We start from the raw sequence: 14,554 nt of genomic DNA, 5'->3' as shown, positions 1-14,554 counted from the left end.
AGCAAGCGCAGAAGCACACCACTTTAGGATAACGGCCGGTATACCATCTGGGCCAGGGGTATATGAGGATTTGACACGTTTGATGGCAGAGGTGATCTTATCGACAATAATGACTGGTAGCATAGGGAGCAGTGCACCAACAGGTGTGTTAGAGAGAGCATCGGCCACATCTTCTGGGCCAGTAGTTTGAGAAGCAAAGTTGTCCTTGAAGCGCAATGCAAACAGTTTACACATTTCTGGCAGGGAACAGGCACTGTCACCGTCATAACGTATAATGCTTGGTAGCCCAGCAGATTTTCGTTTTTTGTCCATATAACTCCAAAAGCGCCTAGGGTACTTGCAGAGGGAACGTGCAGTTTGTTTCAAATAACTTCGGTGACAGGATCTATTATATCGGCGATAGAGAGAATGAACTCTGTTGTAATAAAGACGTGACGTGCTGTTTCGTTCTGCTCGTTGATCAGAATAGGCTTTTTCTTTTTTTCTTTTTTTAATGCATTTAGTGTGCGATCAGCCCATGGTGGTCCACGACGAGGAATTTTAACAGGAGTGCATTCACATATAGCAGATCTCATGAACTCACAAAAAGCCTCTGTGGCATCGTCAATGGTTGAATAGTCCGAACAGTTAAAAGAATTGTCAAAAGATAAAATCAATCGCTCCAATTTTGGAAGGTCAACACGAGCATAATTCAGCCTTTTATCAGCATCAATGGCTGTAGCGATCGTAACTGGGGCTACGTTGTCCAAATCAAAGTCAAGCGGAGGGTGGTGTTCGTCGATAGTAGTAAGGGGATATTCACAGACACGTATTGAAGAACATGTAGATGCAGCTGGCCAATTTGCGTAAATTAGGTCAAGTATTCGCCCCGATGAGTTAGTATTGAAGTTAAGCTGGTATAGTCCACTCTGATGCAAACCATCAACGAACTGGACACTGCGCGCGGAGCGTGCATGAGGCTCATAGAAATCAAAAGCAGCTCCATTTTCCTCTGACGCCGATGTCCAGGATAGCGTAGACTGGTTGAAATCACCAATAACCATGAACCTGTCTCTCGGACCAAGAGTAGTGCAGATATTAGTAACGAAGTCGATCAATGCACTTATTTTCTCCTCATTCATGCTATGGTTAGGAGGCAGGTAGGCAGCGGCAATAAACAAACGGTGGTCGCATAACTGAATACATACGCAAGTGAGTTCTAACAGTGGCGGCAACGTAGGAAGCACATAAGAGAGAAGAGAAACGTTGCATGCAATTAAAACACCACCCCCACGAGAGTGAGAGCTGTTATTGGCATCCCGGTCGCATCGGTAAACACGATACTCATCTCCTAGAAGGAGAGCGGTGGGAATACAGGGATCAAGCCAAGTTTCAGTGAGTACCAATACATCGTATTCCGTCTCAAGAACCGACAAACGGAACTCATCGGCTTTAGAACGCAGGCCACGCACATTCTGATAGTACACAGTGATACAAGCCGCTCGATCAGTGGGTGCTTGTTGCGTAGTGTTAGTAGGCGCTGTGGTGTTGCAATTGAGCGAGCTTATCGTAGAAGGTGAGTGTATTGTGTTTGTTGTCGAAGGATTTGCTCGAGCCGTATGCGCAAAATATGGGTGCGCTGCTGTAGTGCGGTTACTTCGGAAAAAATTGAACCAGTGTAGTTTGAAGTGTTTTTGAACGTGACGTGGACGGAAGAGTGGGTGAAGGGAGAGTGCAGTTCATATCGGTTGGTGATTGTTCGGTTTGTGTTCGTGCGGGTTCATGGATATGTGCAGGTGAGTATGGATTATTGTGGGGATTATTGTGTTGGGTACAAGGCTGCTGTGGTGCCGGTGAGTGTTGAGTGCGAGGCTGTTGTGGTGCCGGTGTCTGCTGAGTACGGGGTTGTTGCGGTATCGGTGTGTAAGTGTTCGTGTGTTGTGTTCGTGAATGTAGAGATCGCGGCGGGAGTGAAATGAACTCACGCACACCGAGCCCGACCGGCCAGGAGGCTGCGTTAAGTGCCTTACTACGAAGGGCAGCAGGGATTCTGACCTTGAACGATACAGCACTCAATGGGCTAGGAACCGTTCCTGCTTTTAGCAGACTAAAAGCAATTACGTCTGCAGTGTCCAACTGCAAACACACCAAAGAGACAACTTGCTCTATGGTGACGGACGCAGCCAACCTTGAAAGATGCAGCCATAAATAATCGGTTCTTGGTGTCTGTGAAACGGTTGGTATTGAAGCGGAGGTTGTATTAGTACCTGTGATTATTGGTGGTAGTGAAGGACGATCGATTCGGTGAGTGTTGTTTGTATTTGTGACGTTTGATATTGCTGCACTGTCAACAAACACGGCATCTGAGGATGCAACTACATCACGAAATAATCTTCGTCTTTTTCCGTTTGGTAGTGCATCTGGGAGCAATTGATTGCTTTGCTGCAAGGATGCCGAATGGGCCGTGGCGATTCCGGCAAAGCCATCCCGAATCTCCTGTATTACCGGTGGGACCAAGCTAGCCTTCATGGCATCAACAGCAGCTGTGAGGGCTGCCTGAAACCCAACCTGCATACCCATGCCCTTGATCGCCTTGCTACGCGGATTCCCGATGGCGTTAGTACACCCAATGCAACTCCAGTGCAGGGAAGCCATCCGTTTCACTTCATCGATGACCGATATAGGCACCTTAGTGCACACCAGATGGTATGTACCCTCACAATATAGGCACGTAATTGACCCTTCAACCGGGCCCAATGCTTCAGAACATGCATAACACACATCCTCCATTTTAGATGCCGCTGCAGATGAACGTCGAAGCAGCCACAAATAAAAGCCAAATATATCGCGAACACGGTGGTTTTCGTCAGGAACACGATGGCAGGGTCACGAGACTACACTTATGGACACACTAAAACTGGTGTTGATTAGGGCAAAACCAGATTACACCAATAAAATAGCGGATAAATGCGGAGCGATAGCAGTAGACACGCTGTGTTGACAACTGTCAAATGATTGATGATTGATCTCCTGTTCTGTCGTCGCCATTACTGCATCACACCTTATTACACCTTTCGATGTATTGAGGGTTTCATGCTCGTAAACCTTTGTGTTGCCTAGGTTTAGATTGTATTTCGCTAGTTTACTAGCCTGGCGTTTGCTTTTTACTATCACTAATAGACGACCGTCTCTTAGTGCCGTGACTTTTTTTGGTCGATCTCCTAATGCGGCTTCCAAACACTTCTGCACTAGGAATGGGCATTTGTCTTTTACTAGGTTTTCCTTTGTACCTTCGATGACCATAAAAACTTCCTCCTCTGTTAGTATGTCACACAAGTCTACTTTTTCTCCTCTGAACTTTCTTTTCATTTGGTTTTTTTTTGGTGATATTACTGAGCCTAGTGGCTCGTAAAATGAACCAAACGTCTCCCCCCCTCCGGGTCGGTCCCCCATCTTTTGTTCCTACACTCCTAGTTTCCTTTTTTTGTACCTTACCTGCTTATTATTTTTTTTTATCTATTTAATTAACTTTATACTTAGCCTTTATGTATGAAATTTGTGTCCGTTTTTGTTCTCTTGTCCGCTAGCACAACCGTTCACTTTGAACTCACACTTGCGAATGGGTCAAAGGATTTGTCACATCAGTACAATTTGCTCAAAGAACTGTCAAATTTGAAAAACCGCGTATCTCCAAACCCGCGTATAAGGCTGGAAATAGACGAACCGAGATCATCGCGGTACCGCGAAAATCGCGTATGACTTGAGCTGTCAATTATGTTATAAAATCTGACAGATAGGCGAGATAATCGCGGTTCGTGTATGGAACCATCCGAGGTCTGGTGACGATTGAATGTGCCAAGAAGAAATATTTTTCTATCAATTTGCGAATCAAATTATTTATTTCACATAGTGTATGCAAAATAAAATACAAAACTCATTTCTCGACACGAGTTTTCACACAAATCCGCCTGAAAAAGTAAAAACAATCGGTTCGCACTACCGCGAAAATCTCAGCAATACCGAAGTTGGGTATCTCTGCGAAACAGCAGGCGCGATTGGAGGTGCGGAAGATTTGACAGCTCTACTGTTCTACAACTGTTATAAACAAGGCGTGAATTTCGCGGTACCGCGACGATCTCGGTTCGTCTATTTCCAGCCTAAGAGGTACCGTGTATCTCGGGAACCGCCTGTACAGACAGCCAAACAGCATGTAGAATCATAAAAAATAGCTAAGAAAAGCAGTACATTGATGAAACAATTTACAGCATTTTGGAAAAAAGCGGTAAATTAAATGCAAACATCAAAAGGATACCGGCGCACCTAAGCAATGAAGGTAACGAAAAAGCCGAGAAATTGGCAAAAAAGGGTACCGAGAATCAAAATACCATAACAAACAAATTAAAAATAAGTGATTCAAACAACAAGATACAAGAAAAAATGGTAAGACAAGCAAAAGAATGGTACCAAACAGAATGCACGCAGAAAGGGAAAAAAATGAGGAATTTCACTAGACACTAGACCCTGGTACTCAGAGATCCCACAAACAGCAGAGGAAATAAAAACAACAAATAAAATCCTAACAGGGTATAACACGTCCAAATACTGCCTATCTTTTATGAAAAAAGAGGAAGAGGGAAATTGTTTGATATGCCAGACACCAGAAACGGGCCGCCACATATTATTCCACTGCCTGAAATATAATAACATAAGATCAGCATACCCTAAAGTAACATGGGATACTTACAAAACGAATTGGAAAGAAAGGAGTGGTAGAACGATAAAACAAATAATACAATTTAAGAAAGAGGCAAAACTCAAATATATCCTTTCTCGTCAAAGAAGAAGAAGAAAAAAAAACAAGTCGTCGGGTTCAGTCGGGTCAAGTGCGGTCAAGACGGATCAGCTGTTTGATAATAGGCGCCATCGAAAAAGTTAGCGACAGTAGCAAAAGATAAAGCAAAAAGGACAGACCAATTTTTTTTTTGGTTAGCAAATTTCAATATTTATTGCACTTCAACAACAGTTAACACAGTTTTTAGCGGCCGGCTTCAGTCACCCCACGTAGTATTGCCGCTCGAGGTTGAATTAGCCACGCCAGGCGATCGTGTCAGCATGCTCAACGACCCAGCAGCAGCAGGTGAGTGCGAGAAGCTCATCGGTACCGGTGGCAGCATGGGGGCCATTGGCATTGGCTCTACGTTTTCTTCCCCCTCCATCAAGCTGGTATCGGATGGCAGCGGTTTGATCGGTTCCACCATCTGTTGCTGGTGCAGGCGTGTTCTTTGCTTTTTCAACACCACCAATGACCGGTTAGGGACATTATTTTCGAAGTAGTTCTCAATCTTTTCGTAACAAACCGATTCCTGCAGGATGTTGCTCTCCACCGAGCTGATGATCACGACCGAAGTGCTACGCCGTTTGCCCTGTGACTTCCGACGTGATCGCCTCTTCTGTGCGACCGAACCGCCCGCCTTGCTATCGTACACCTTGACGACTGGCACCTTCCCGGGGGAAAGCTTCGCGAGGCTAAGCTTCGCCGTCTCGGTTCGCTTTACGCCCGCAGCCGGACTGTTTAACTCCCGCAACAGCAAGGGTTTCGCGTGCATCTTGCTATTGGTCGGTGTGGCCAGCTTGCGCTTCAGCCAGAACCCTGATTTGTTGACCGATGCCGTTACCAACGGTGTCGGCAATGCTTTTAGCGCCGAACCACCACCGGTCACTAGCCGCGACCGATTGCTGCTCACGATGGAGGAGCATTTGACCATCGAATCGCCGACCCGGTTCGAGGTGCGCCCGACCGTCGACACACCCAGCACGCCATTCGCCTTCTTCCGTGCGCTCGATTTTTGATGCTTACTCTCCTCCCGCTGCATCCACTGCTCTTCGATCAGCTCCTCCTCCTGCGTACCGTTCACGGTGAACTTACGCCCATGCTTTTCCTCCTCCAGCAGCTTGCCACGCCAGTTTTTGTAGCGCGTCGGGTCATTCGATTTGTACTCGAGCGCCAACATCCGGTCCCATATCTCCTGCCGCTGCAGCACCATCTGGAAGATCTGCTCATTCTCGCCGTAAAATTGCTTCAAACTGTCCAGCTCGCGCATATCCTCCAGCATATCCTCGCTGAAGTCCTGCAAGAGGAACGTGGTGATCCGGGCACGCTCGTCCTCCGACTTCATGTACCGTTCCCACCATTCGACGATGTCGTGCCGGGTACGCTCCACGAACGATTTCATGTTTTCCCGCCGCAACGTTTCGCACCGGTCGTGCTCGGCGAACAGCTAGTCGAAGGTGGTCGTGTAGGAGGTTAGCTTTTCGCACTTTTCCACGATGGCCGGATCGGTTTCGAGACACTGCCACAGCCGCTCCAGCTTGCGGCGCGTATCGTCAATGTGCTGCTTCAAGCTTTCGTATCTCCTCGTGCAGCATGCGCAGCCCGTGCATGTTTTTGCACGTCGGTGGGAACTTGCGAGCGTTCAGCAGCCCCTGTTGCTCCTTCGTGATGGGGATCGTTTCAAGGCAGCACATCAACTTCTTCGTTTCTTGCCGCAGATAGAAAATGTCCTCCTGGCACAGCATTTTTTCCGCTATCAGATGGTCCAGGTAGGAGCGGAACTCGACCAGTTTGCGCTCCTTAGGCAGTGGGTCCTTCGACAGTGTCTGTGGTTCTCTGCTAAGCTCTAGATGGGAGGAGGACGGGATGAAAAAAGGGATTAAACACGAATTGAGACAATTGGGGCATACACAAAATCCCTTCCTTCACACAGCGTTTCCATCTCGAGCAGATACTCGTCAATGATTTCGTGCCGCTAGCTTAGCTTTTACTTCATCTGATCGAGGCTCGCGTCCAGTGCGGAAAGCTGGTCGAACAGCGGGCGGTATTCGATCCCTGCCGGCAAACCCTGCTGCTGCTCGCCCAGGAGGCGCTGCAAATCCAGGCGCTGCTGCCTCAGCTCGGCTATTTAGGCCACGAAGCGCTCCCGGCGCTTGTTGCTCTCCTGATACACCTCCTCGAAAAACGCCGTCATGTGGTCCGGCAGCTGTTTGGCATAGGCCAAACACAGGTTGGCGTCGAACATTTCGTCCCACAGATCGCGCATACGATTGAAACCAGCGGTACAGATGGTCTGCATCTGGTGGTGTATCTTTTAGAATGGATCGTCATCAATGGCGTTTGAGGATGAAGAATCCATGATGTTTGGCTTTGCTTTGTTCATACACCCCAGGGCAGCGACGGGTACCCAACGTAACAACAGCTGCTCTGTTTAAATGACGCATCACAATGGCTGTCAAAACGGGCCAAAATAAGCAACATAAAATTAATAATTAAAGAGCTTTTTAACACCAATTTTAGGAAAATAAGAGAGTTAAACATGTTTTAAACATTTTTGTACATATTTACATTGATTAACAACATTTTCTGATCCGTATTCGCGCTGCCGAAAATAGAATCAAAATGAATGTTTGCATTTTTACGAATATTTGTGAAAAAGGGGTTTGAACCGGCAAATAAAAAATAGCGTAATATACTATGATAGTTTGTCAACCAGAATAACATCATGAAATAACTTTCATGAAAAATAATAAAAAATGTTTATGTGTGAGCAGTTTTTGTGAAACTACTGAACTAGCCTGCCGAAAACTGGTACAGTTACCCTATTACACCAAAAGACAAACTTATACTAACGCTAAGATTTTTGGCTTCTTGTGATAGCTTCAAAAGGAATGTCGGTGGTTCGCTGAGGTGAGCTGATGGGTCGTACTGGTAGCGCGTTGTCTTCCAACTAAAAACGAAAAGAACGTTACTAAAATAGTTCTATCTTACGATAATTCTTTCGGCAAGGCATTTGGTACGACGGAATACTTAATACTACCTTTCATTGGTATGCACGCAGGTGGTACTCCGGAACGTACCTTCAATACGGGACATTCGAGTGCACAAGGTATAATTGAGAACACACTAGGCATACATTCCAGTCGTTTCCGAGAGTCTGAAGGTCCTATCCAGTTAGAATCAGAGGAAGTCGAAGTGATAGTACTAGCCACAGTCTACTTACACAATTTTCCTCGGAAACGACACTCTGCTAATATATGCCTCCAAAGAGTACAGACCGAGAAATATATGGCCGCATTGTGTATGGAACTTGGCGATCATATATAGGGGCTGCTGGTTTGACCAGACTTGCTAAGATTCGGGTAAGATCCTCCCATGAAGCGATATGCTGTTGTCGTTGCAGACCTTTGATCCATGAATAATCAAAATTATATATTATCTGTTTGTCTGTCTGTGTCTGTATATTCGAAAGAATTAAAGTATTGGCTTTAGTTTTAGATGATTTTTTGAAAAAATCCAGTTTATTAATTTTAAAATATGTAGTTTTATTAGAAAACTGAACCAAACTGGTCGACGGTTTCAGCAGAACTCCCGGTCTCTGGTCGTCGTGGGCCCATCAGTCTATCCGGTGGTTATGTTCCTACACGTTGTGTCACCTACGGGAACATACAGCCAACCATGGAGCTGTCCAAATGTCCAGACATTGCTGGCTTACATTGGAAAACTTCAACGTAAAAAAAGTTAATGTTAATGTTTAGAGGAAGGTGCAGAATTATTTCAAGTGTTTTAAGATTATATTAAGCATTTCTTACAATTTGTAAATAAATAAAAAAACGCTTCCTTATTGACTAATAAAAAATTCTATAGTCACCTTTTTGCATCTTTGATAATCCTTAAAATTAAATAACGATAAAAAAACGAGAGTATGGTGACAAATAACCAAACAAATCCAATAGCAAGCGTACTACTTTTTTTTTTGTTTTCAAACCTTTGCCATTGCATGGATTTTTATCATTGTTTCTAAATCATTCTAATCCATTTTACATAACTTTTAAGGATAAGTATCGATTGAGGTGTAAGGTTTACATATGTTATGCGTGTAATATGTATTTATTTATTGATTAAAATTTATTTATTCATAAATATATTAACACTCTTCTACTTCTGTATATAATTTATTGTTATTGTTTTTTTTTTTATTTTTTAAATAATACGTCTGTGTTGTGTTTCGGTTTGAAGCTATTCCATCTGTAATTTCATGCTCGAACATAGTTAATAAGCAAGATTGAGCAAGAACAATTAAACGATGTTTTTCTAGAGCAACGCAACCGACATGAGCTATATGAGTCTTGTGAGAAACAATGTGCCATGTGTGTAACAAAAGACATGGAAAAAAATTGAGTTACTTAAATTAAAAATTTCTGCAATAACTGCTCAACTGCAGCAAATCATAGTTTAAAACAGCATTATGATTCGGTTGTTCAAGAAAATACAGCAATAAAGAAACTAAATGTGAATTAAAAAAAAAAAGATTTGATAATTAAGAACAAGAAGCGAGTCCGATCGATCAAAGCGGAAATCAGCAAAACGGAAACCGCGACAAGGAGAGGCCCAAAGTAATCCACCCCGGTATAGGTGAACGGTCGCTGTCCCAAGGCCAGTCTGGGGTTGGGTAGGTGGCTCATCATCGGCGGGTTGGGTGTTGCTTCGCGATTTCGGCAGGTAGGACATGCTTTGCGCAGTTGCCGGCACGTCCTCAACAGGCAAGGGATCCAGTATCTTCGCCGAAGTTCACTAATCTCCGTCATATGATTACAGTGCCTGAAACGTTCGTGAACGTCTGTGATTAGTAATGTGATACCACGATGGCTGGGGGAAAGGATTATGGGACAGCGCATCTCCGGACTCACTTCGCTGCACTCAGCCAATCTACCACCCATCAGTATTACGCCGCTATCGTCAAGGACGGGTGATAGCTTAAACAGTGGACTCTTTTTCTTGATGCCTGTCTGCCACGGGTGTTTCTTTTCGTCTTGTCACAGGCATCGGATCTCTTCGGGGTAGCTCTCCTGCTGGATCGATCTGAACACAATCAGTTCTGCTTCGGCCAGTTCCGGATGCGTCTGGGGTCCCAGTTGTTTCGTTGTTCCACGGATGCTGTTCTGGACGTTAGAAATGAAGCGGATAGCATGTGCAACGACTCGTAAAAGCCTTCTCCACTTGCTGAATCGCTCGAACTCGATGAACCCACCTGCTTCGACACCCTTGTCGACAGTTTGATGGTGGCACGCGCTTACCCGAAGCTCTTCAGTTGTGTCGTGAACAGGTTCCACCGCCGCGGGCCACTCGCACTCAGACTCCCACAGGAAAGAAGGACCTCGAAACCAACGGCTGTCGGGTGACAAATTGCGGGTTTTCACCCACTTGGTTCCATCATCCGCTACATTGTACTTCGTCGGTAGCCATCGCCATTGTTGCACGTCTGTCGTCTCAAGCAACTCTCCGATCCGAAAGGCGACAAATTGATGATAGCGTCGGTGATCGGAATATAGCCACCTGACGACGTTTTTTGAGTCCGTCCAATACGTGGTGCGATGAATCTCCAGACGGTGTGATCGGACGATCGCCTTGCTCAGTCGCGCGCCTAGTACTGCTGCTTGCAACTCGAGTCTGGGAATTGATAAAAAATTTAGTGGCGCAACACGGGTCTTTGACGCAACGAGAGTACATTCGATGACACCGCCCTCCTCGAACCTGAAGTAAGCCACGGCAACCATGCCGTGCTCGCTCGCATCACAAAAATATGTAGCTCGATCTTAGCGCTGGTAGAGGTGACACGACGGTAACATCTAGGGAGCGTCACTTGCGGAATTTTCGCCAATACTTTCAGCCAGGTAAACCACTTTTCCGCAATGTGACCGTCGATTTCACGATCCCAATCATAACCACTTCTCCAAATTTCCTGCAGCAACATTATCAGGAACATGCGGAACTGTCCCACCAGTCCCATCGGATCGTAAATTCTCATTAGCGTCCGCAACACCACTCGCTTCGTTGGAAGTTGTCCCCCAGACAGGATGCCCTGATCGTACTTCTTGGACAGCCAAAACGAAAAGGTATCCGTAAGGGTGTCCCACCACATACCAAGCACCTTTTCCGCACTGAACTCGTTACCCATGTTAAAACTCATTTCCGTTTCAGTGATGGTCTGCACACGTTCCATGACTCGTGACGAATTGGAAATCCAGTTACGTATCTCGAATCCACCCCGAGAATGTATGTATCGCCGTTTCGACACTGAACAGCATATCGTCGACGTAGTGTTCGTTTCTGATACACTCCACCGCTCGTAGATACTCCGACTCGAACCGCTCTACGTTGTGATTCTTCACGTACTGCGCGGTACTCGGTGAACAGGCGGCTCCGAAGGTCATCACCGCAACAGTATACGTGACGGGTTCGTCACTGGCAGCATCTCCTTCCCAGAATATTATCTGGCTTCGCTGATCGGTCGGCTTTATCAACACTTGATGAAACATCTCGCGGATGTCTCCGACCACAGCCACGCTAAACTCCCGGAATTTGAACAGCACTTACAACAGGTTAGCCGTAAGATCCGGTCCGGTGAGAAGATTGTTATTAAGGCTGATACCGTTAACGGTAGCGGCAGCATCGAACACTAAACGAATCTTACCTGGCTTATTTGGATTCGTTACAGGAAACACTGGCAGGTACCAGTCTCGAGATGTCGTTCAGCCGCTTCAGCTTCCGTCAAGCGACGGCTGTAGCCTTTCTTCTCGTAATTCCGTATCGTGTCTCGTACCGCTGCATCCAGTACTGGATCCTTCTGCATACGCCGTTTCAGACAGTGGTATCGTCTCAAAACCATCGCTTTGCCTGTAGGCAGTCGAATATTTTCCGCTTTTCACAGCAGTCCCGATTCATATTGATCACTAACCAACACCGTTTCCTTTTCTAGAGTCGCCATCGCCTTGTCGTCTTCTTTCGAGCGCCACACGCTGGTTGGTTTTTCAACAGCAATGGTGTCCAGGGAGAACATCTTCTTCACCTCGGTGTTCAACAGCTCCGCACTCACCCCGTCGCACAGGCACACGTGGAAACTATTATACACTATTATGCTCCGAGCACGTTCTCCGCTATCGGACACGGACCGTTAATAATCCATCCCAAACGCGTTTTTGAGGCGACTGGCTCGTGTTCGCTCCTCTCAGCCGTCTTCAATGGTCTGGTCACTCGACAATTGTCGACACCAATGAGAATACGAGGCTGCACGTTGCTGTAAGAGGCGATCGGCAGCCCTCTCAGGTGCGAATACTGGTCAGCCAACTGAGATACCGCCACCGTTTGCGTAGGTAACCCCAACATTTTTACCGTTCTTGCGTTGATCAGGTCGTACTTACGGGTTCCGTTTCTTCCAGATACTTCGAGGTTAAGGAGCACGGAACAGTTCTCTTGACGCGTCACTCCGCCGGTCCACTGGATACAAAGTGGCACAGGTGTGCCTTTTAGCCCCAGTTCCTCTACCAAGGAGCTGTCGATGAACGTCGAAGAGGAACCATCGTCCATAAAGGCAAATATTTCGACCTCACCGCGCGGTCCATACGCCTTGATCGGCATGTATTTCAAAAGAGCGCGATCCACGGTTCCTGAATGCGTGTGGCACGAACCAACCTCTTGAACGGGTTCTTCATCTGGCGCTGCGATGTGCAACAGGACGTGATGCATGCCGTTGCATCCGTTAACGCCGAACCGGTCCTATGTCTGCCGAGACCTGTTTCCTTCACGTGGCTCCTTCGAGCTGCTACTGAAAAGTGCAGAAACCGTTTACATAGCGAAAGTGAGCTGCACGTACCTTTACACAGTTGACTTTGTGGCGATGCTGTATTGATGGTGGCCGCAGCAACCGGTAGCGGCTCCGAACACCGAGACGTGTGCACGTTCCAGTATGTTGTTCGAAGGGGCTGATTTCCTGATCGGCCAGCCCGAACAGGCAGACGCGGTTGCTGACAATTCTGCTCACGCTTGCCGGGTTCTTCCTTACGCTCGTTCGTAACGCGACGCAGTGGCTCCACACTTCGCTGATCCATCTGCCAAAATCGGTAACACTACCACACCCGAATTGCCTCTTGTATCGCGCCCATTCACGTGCAGGTTCGGACGGAAGCCTACACACAAGCTCCATGAGAAGCGCAACATTATAGGCGTACTCCGGCAACCTCAGCGATTTAATCGTAGCACAGAGGTTTCTCACTGCAAGCCCGAACTTAGCCAGAGAACGTATGCAGTCTGGCTTCGGCACGGGCATCTTCCGAATCTTTTCGATCGTGGCCTCTATTATTTGGTGCGGTCGCCCGTACTGCGCTTCTAACATTTCAAGGACATCCTTCAAACTATTCGGAAGCAGTAGCAAATGACCAACTGACTCCAATGCTTCTCTTTTCAGGACTCGTTGCAGCCGTAGCAGATTCTCCTCGTCGGTAAACCCGTACACTTCCGTCGACTTCTCGAACATCATGATTCACCACTGAACGTTGGTAACTCAGTCACGTTTCCACTCAGTCGGGCCGACCACTGTTCTTCCGTGAGGTTGCTAGCATTCGCATACTGGGTAGGAGCCCTATACGATCGCGTACGATGCTGTGGTGGTATGGTGTGGTCTAGGCATGTGTAAAATGAACGAGAATCGCACCGTTCGAACAGTTCGGTAAAGTGCACGAACGAACGAGATTCTTAACAAAAAGAACGACCAGGACTTTTGGAAGAAACTGACTACACCGTTCGCGTTCGAACGTTCCATTCAGTGTTCGACGGCACACATAAATGTGGCAATGAAACGTTCAAAATCATATTGCTTTCTCGCTCATTCTCGCACCGTGCGAACGGGTCGTCAGAGATCAAAAAATGTACCCTGTTGGTGTTGAAATCGTACCCATACAACTCAATTCCTCGAACGCCGTCGAATTTGTGCAGCAGTGTTCGATACGTGTGCTGTTGGTGTGTAAATCGTACCTACACAACTGAATTCATCGAACGCGTTCGATCTGATCCGTTAGTGTTCGATCTGTGTTCTGTTGGTGTGTAAATCGTACCTACACAACTGAATTCATCGAACGCGTTCGATCTGTGTTCTGTTGGTGTGTAAATCGTACCTACACAACTGAATTCATCGAACGCGTTCGATCTGATCCGTTAGTGTTCGATCTGTGTTCTGTTGGTATGTAAATCGTACCTACACAACTGAATTCATCGAACGCGTTCGATCTGATCCGTTAGTGTTCGATCTGTGTTCTGTTGGTGTGTAAATCGTACCTACACAACTGAATTCATCGAACGCGTTCGATCTGTGTTCTGTTGGTGTGTAAATCGTACCTACACAACTGAATTCATCGAACGCGTTCGAACTGGGTCATTTGTGTTCGATCTATGTTCTGTTGGTATGGAAATTATACCTATACAATTCAATAGATCCAGCCCGTTCAAACGGATTAGTCATTGTTCGCGAATGAACTGAACTGAATTGATTGCGCTCATCATGTTGATCCATATTTAAGTAGTTTTTTTTAATAGAATCCTTGAGTGTGTATAAGGCATGGGGTACAATATATGCAGTAGACATTTTTGCTCGTATTAGTTTTTTACATGCTTTACATGTTTTACAGTTTTTGGTCGGTTTTGCGATGGATTGAGTTGACCAGACAGCCGAGTGTTTAATGTTTTTAAATG

General features: G+C 46.3%; 2 protein-coding genes across 2 annotated transcripts; one reads left to right on the top strand and one right to left on the bottom strand.

Annotated features, from left to right (window-relative positions):
• Positions 1–1,055: 1,055 nt before the first annotated feature.
• LOC120897815 lies at positions 1,056–2,936 on the top strand. The gene is made up of 3 exons (XM_040302937.1): positions 1,056–2,283; positions 2,395–2,685; positions 2,775–2,936. The coding sequence occupies exons 2-3, from the start codon at positions 2,437–2,439 to the stop codon at positions 2,892–2,894; spliced, it is 369 nt and encodes a 122-aa protein (XP_040158871.1). The 5' UTR covers positions 1,056–2,283; positions 2,395–2,436; the 3' UTR covers positions 2,895–2,936.
• A 2,091-nt stretch (positions 2,937–5,027) lies between these two features.
• LOC120893721 lies at positions 5,028–6,212 on the bottom strand. The gene has a single exon (XM_040295782.1). The coding sequence runs from the start codon at positions 6,210–6,212 to the stop codon at positions 5,028–5,030; it is 1,185 nt and encodes a 394-aa protein (XP_040151716.1).
• Positions 6,213–14,554: the final 8,342 nt, after the last annotated feature.

Source organism: Anopheles arabiensis, chromosome 2 (assembly GCF_016920715.1).
Source record: "Anopheles arabiensis isolate DONGOLA chromosome 2, AaraD3, whole genome shotgun sequence".
NCBI lineage: Eukaryota > Metazoa > Arthropoda > Insecta > Diptera > Culicidae > Anopheles > Anopheles arabiensis.
Note: the sequence above shows the minus strand (reverse complement) of the source record. Positions and strands in the feature narration are given on the sequence as shown.

What these genes read in the sequence shown, in the direction of transcription:
- LOC120897815 (XM_040302937.1), top strand. Translation starts at nt 2,437, where the DNA reads ATGGGCCGTGGCGATTCCGGCAAAGCCATCCCGAATCTCCTGTATTAC. An exon ending in ACCTTAGTGCACACCAGATG is followed by an intron (nt 2,686 to 2,774) that starts GTATGTACCCTC and finishes CCTCCATTTTAG; the next exon opens with ATGCCGCTGCAGATGAACGT.
- LOC120893721 (XM_040295782.1), bottom strand. Translation starts at nt 6,212, where the DNA reads ATGAAATCGTTCGTGGAGCGTACCCGGCACGACATCGTCGAATGGTGG.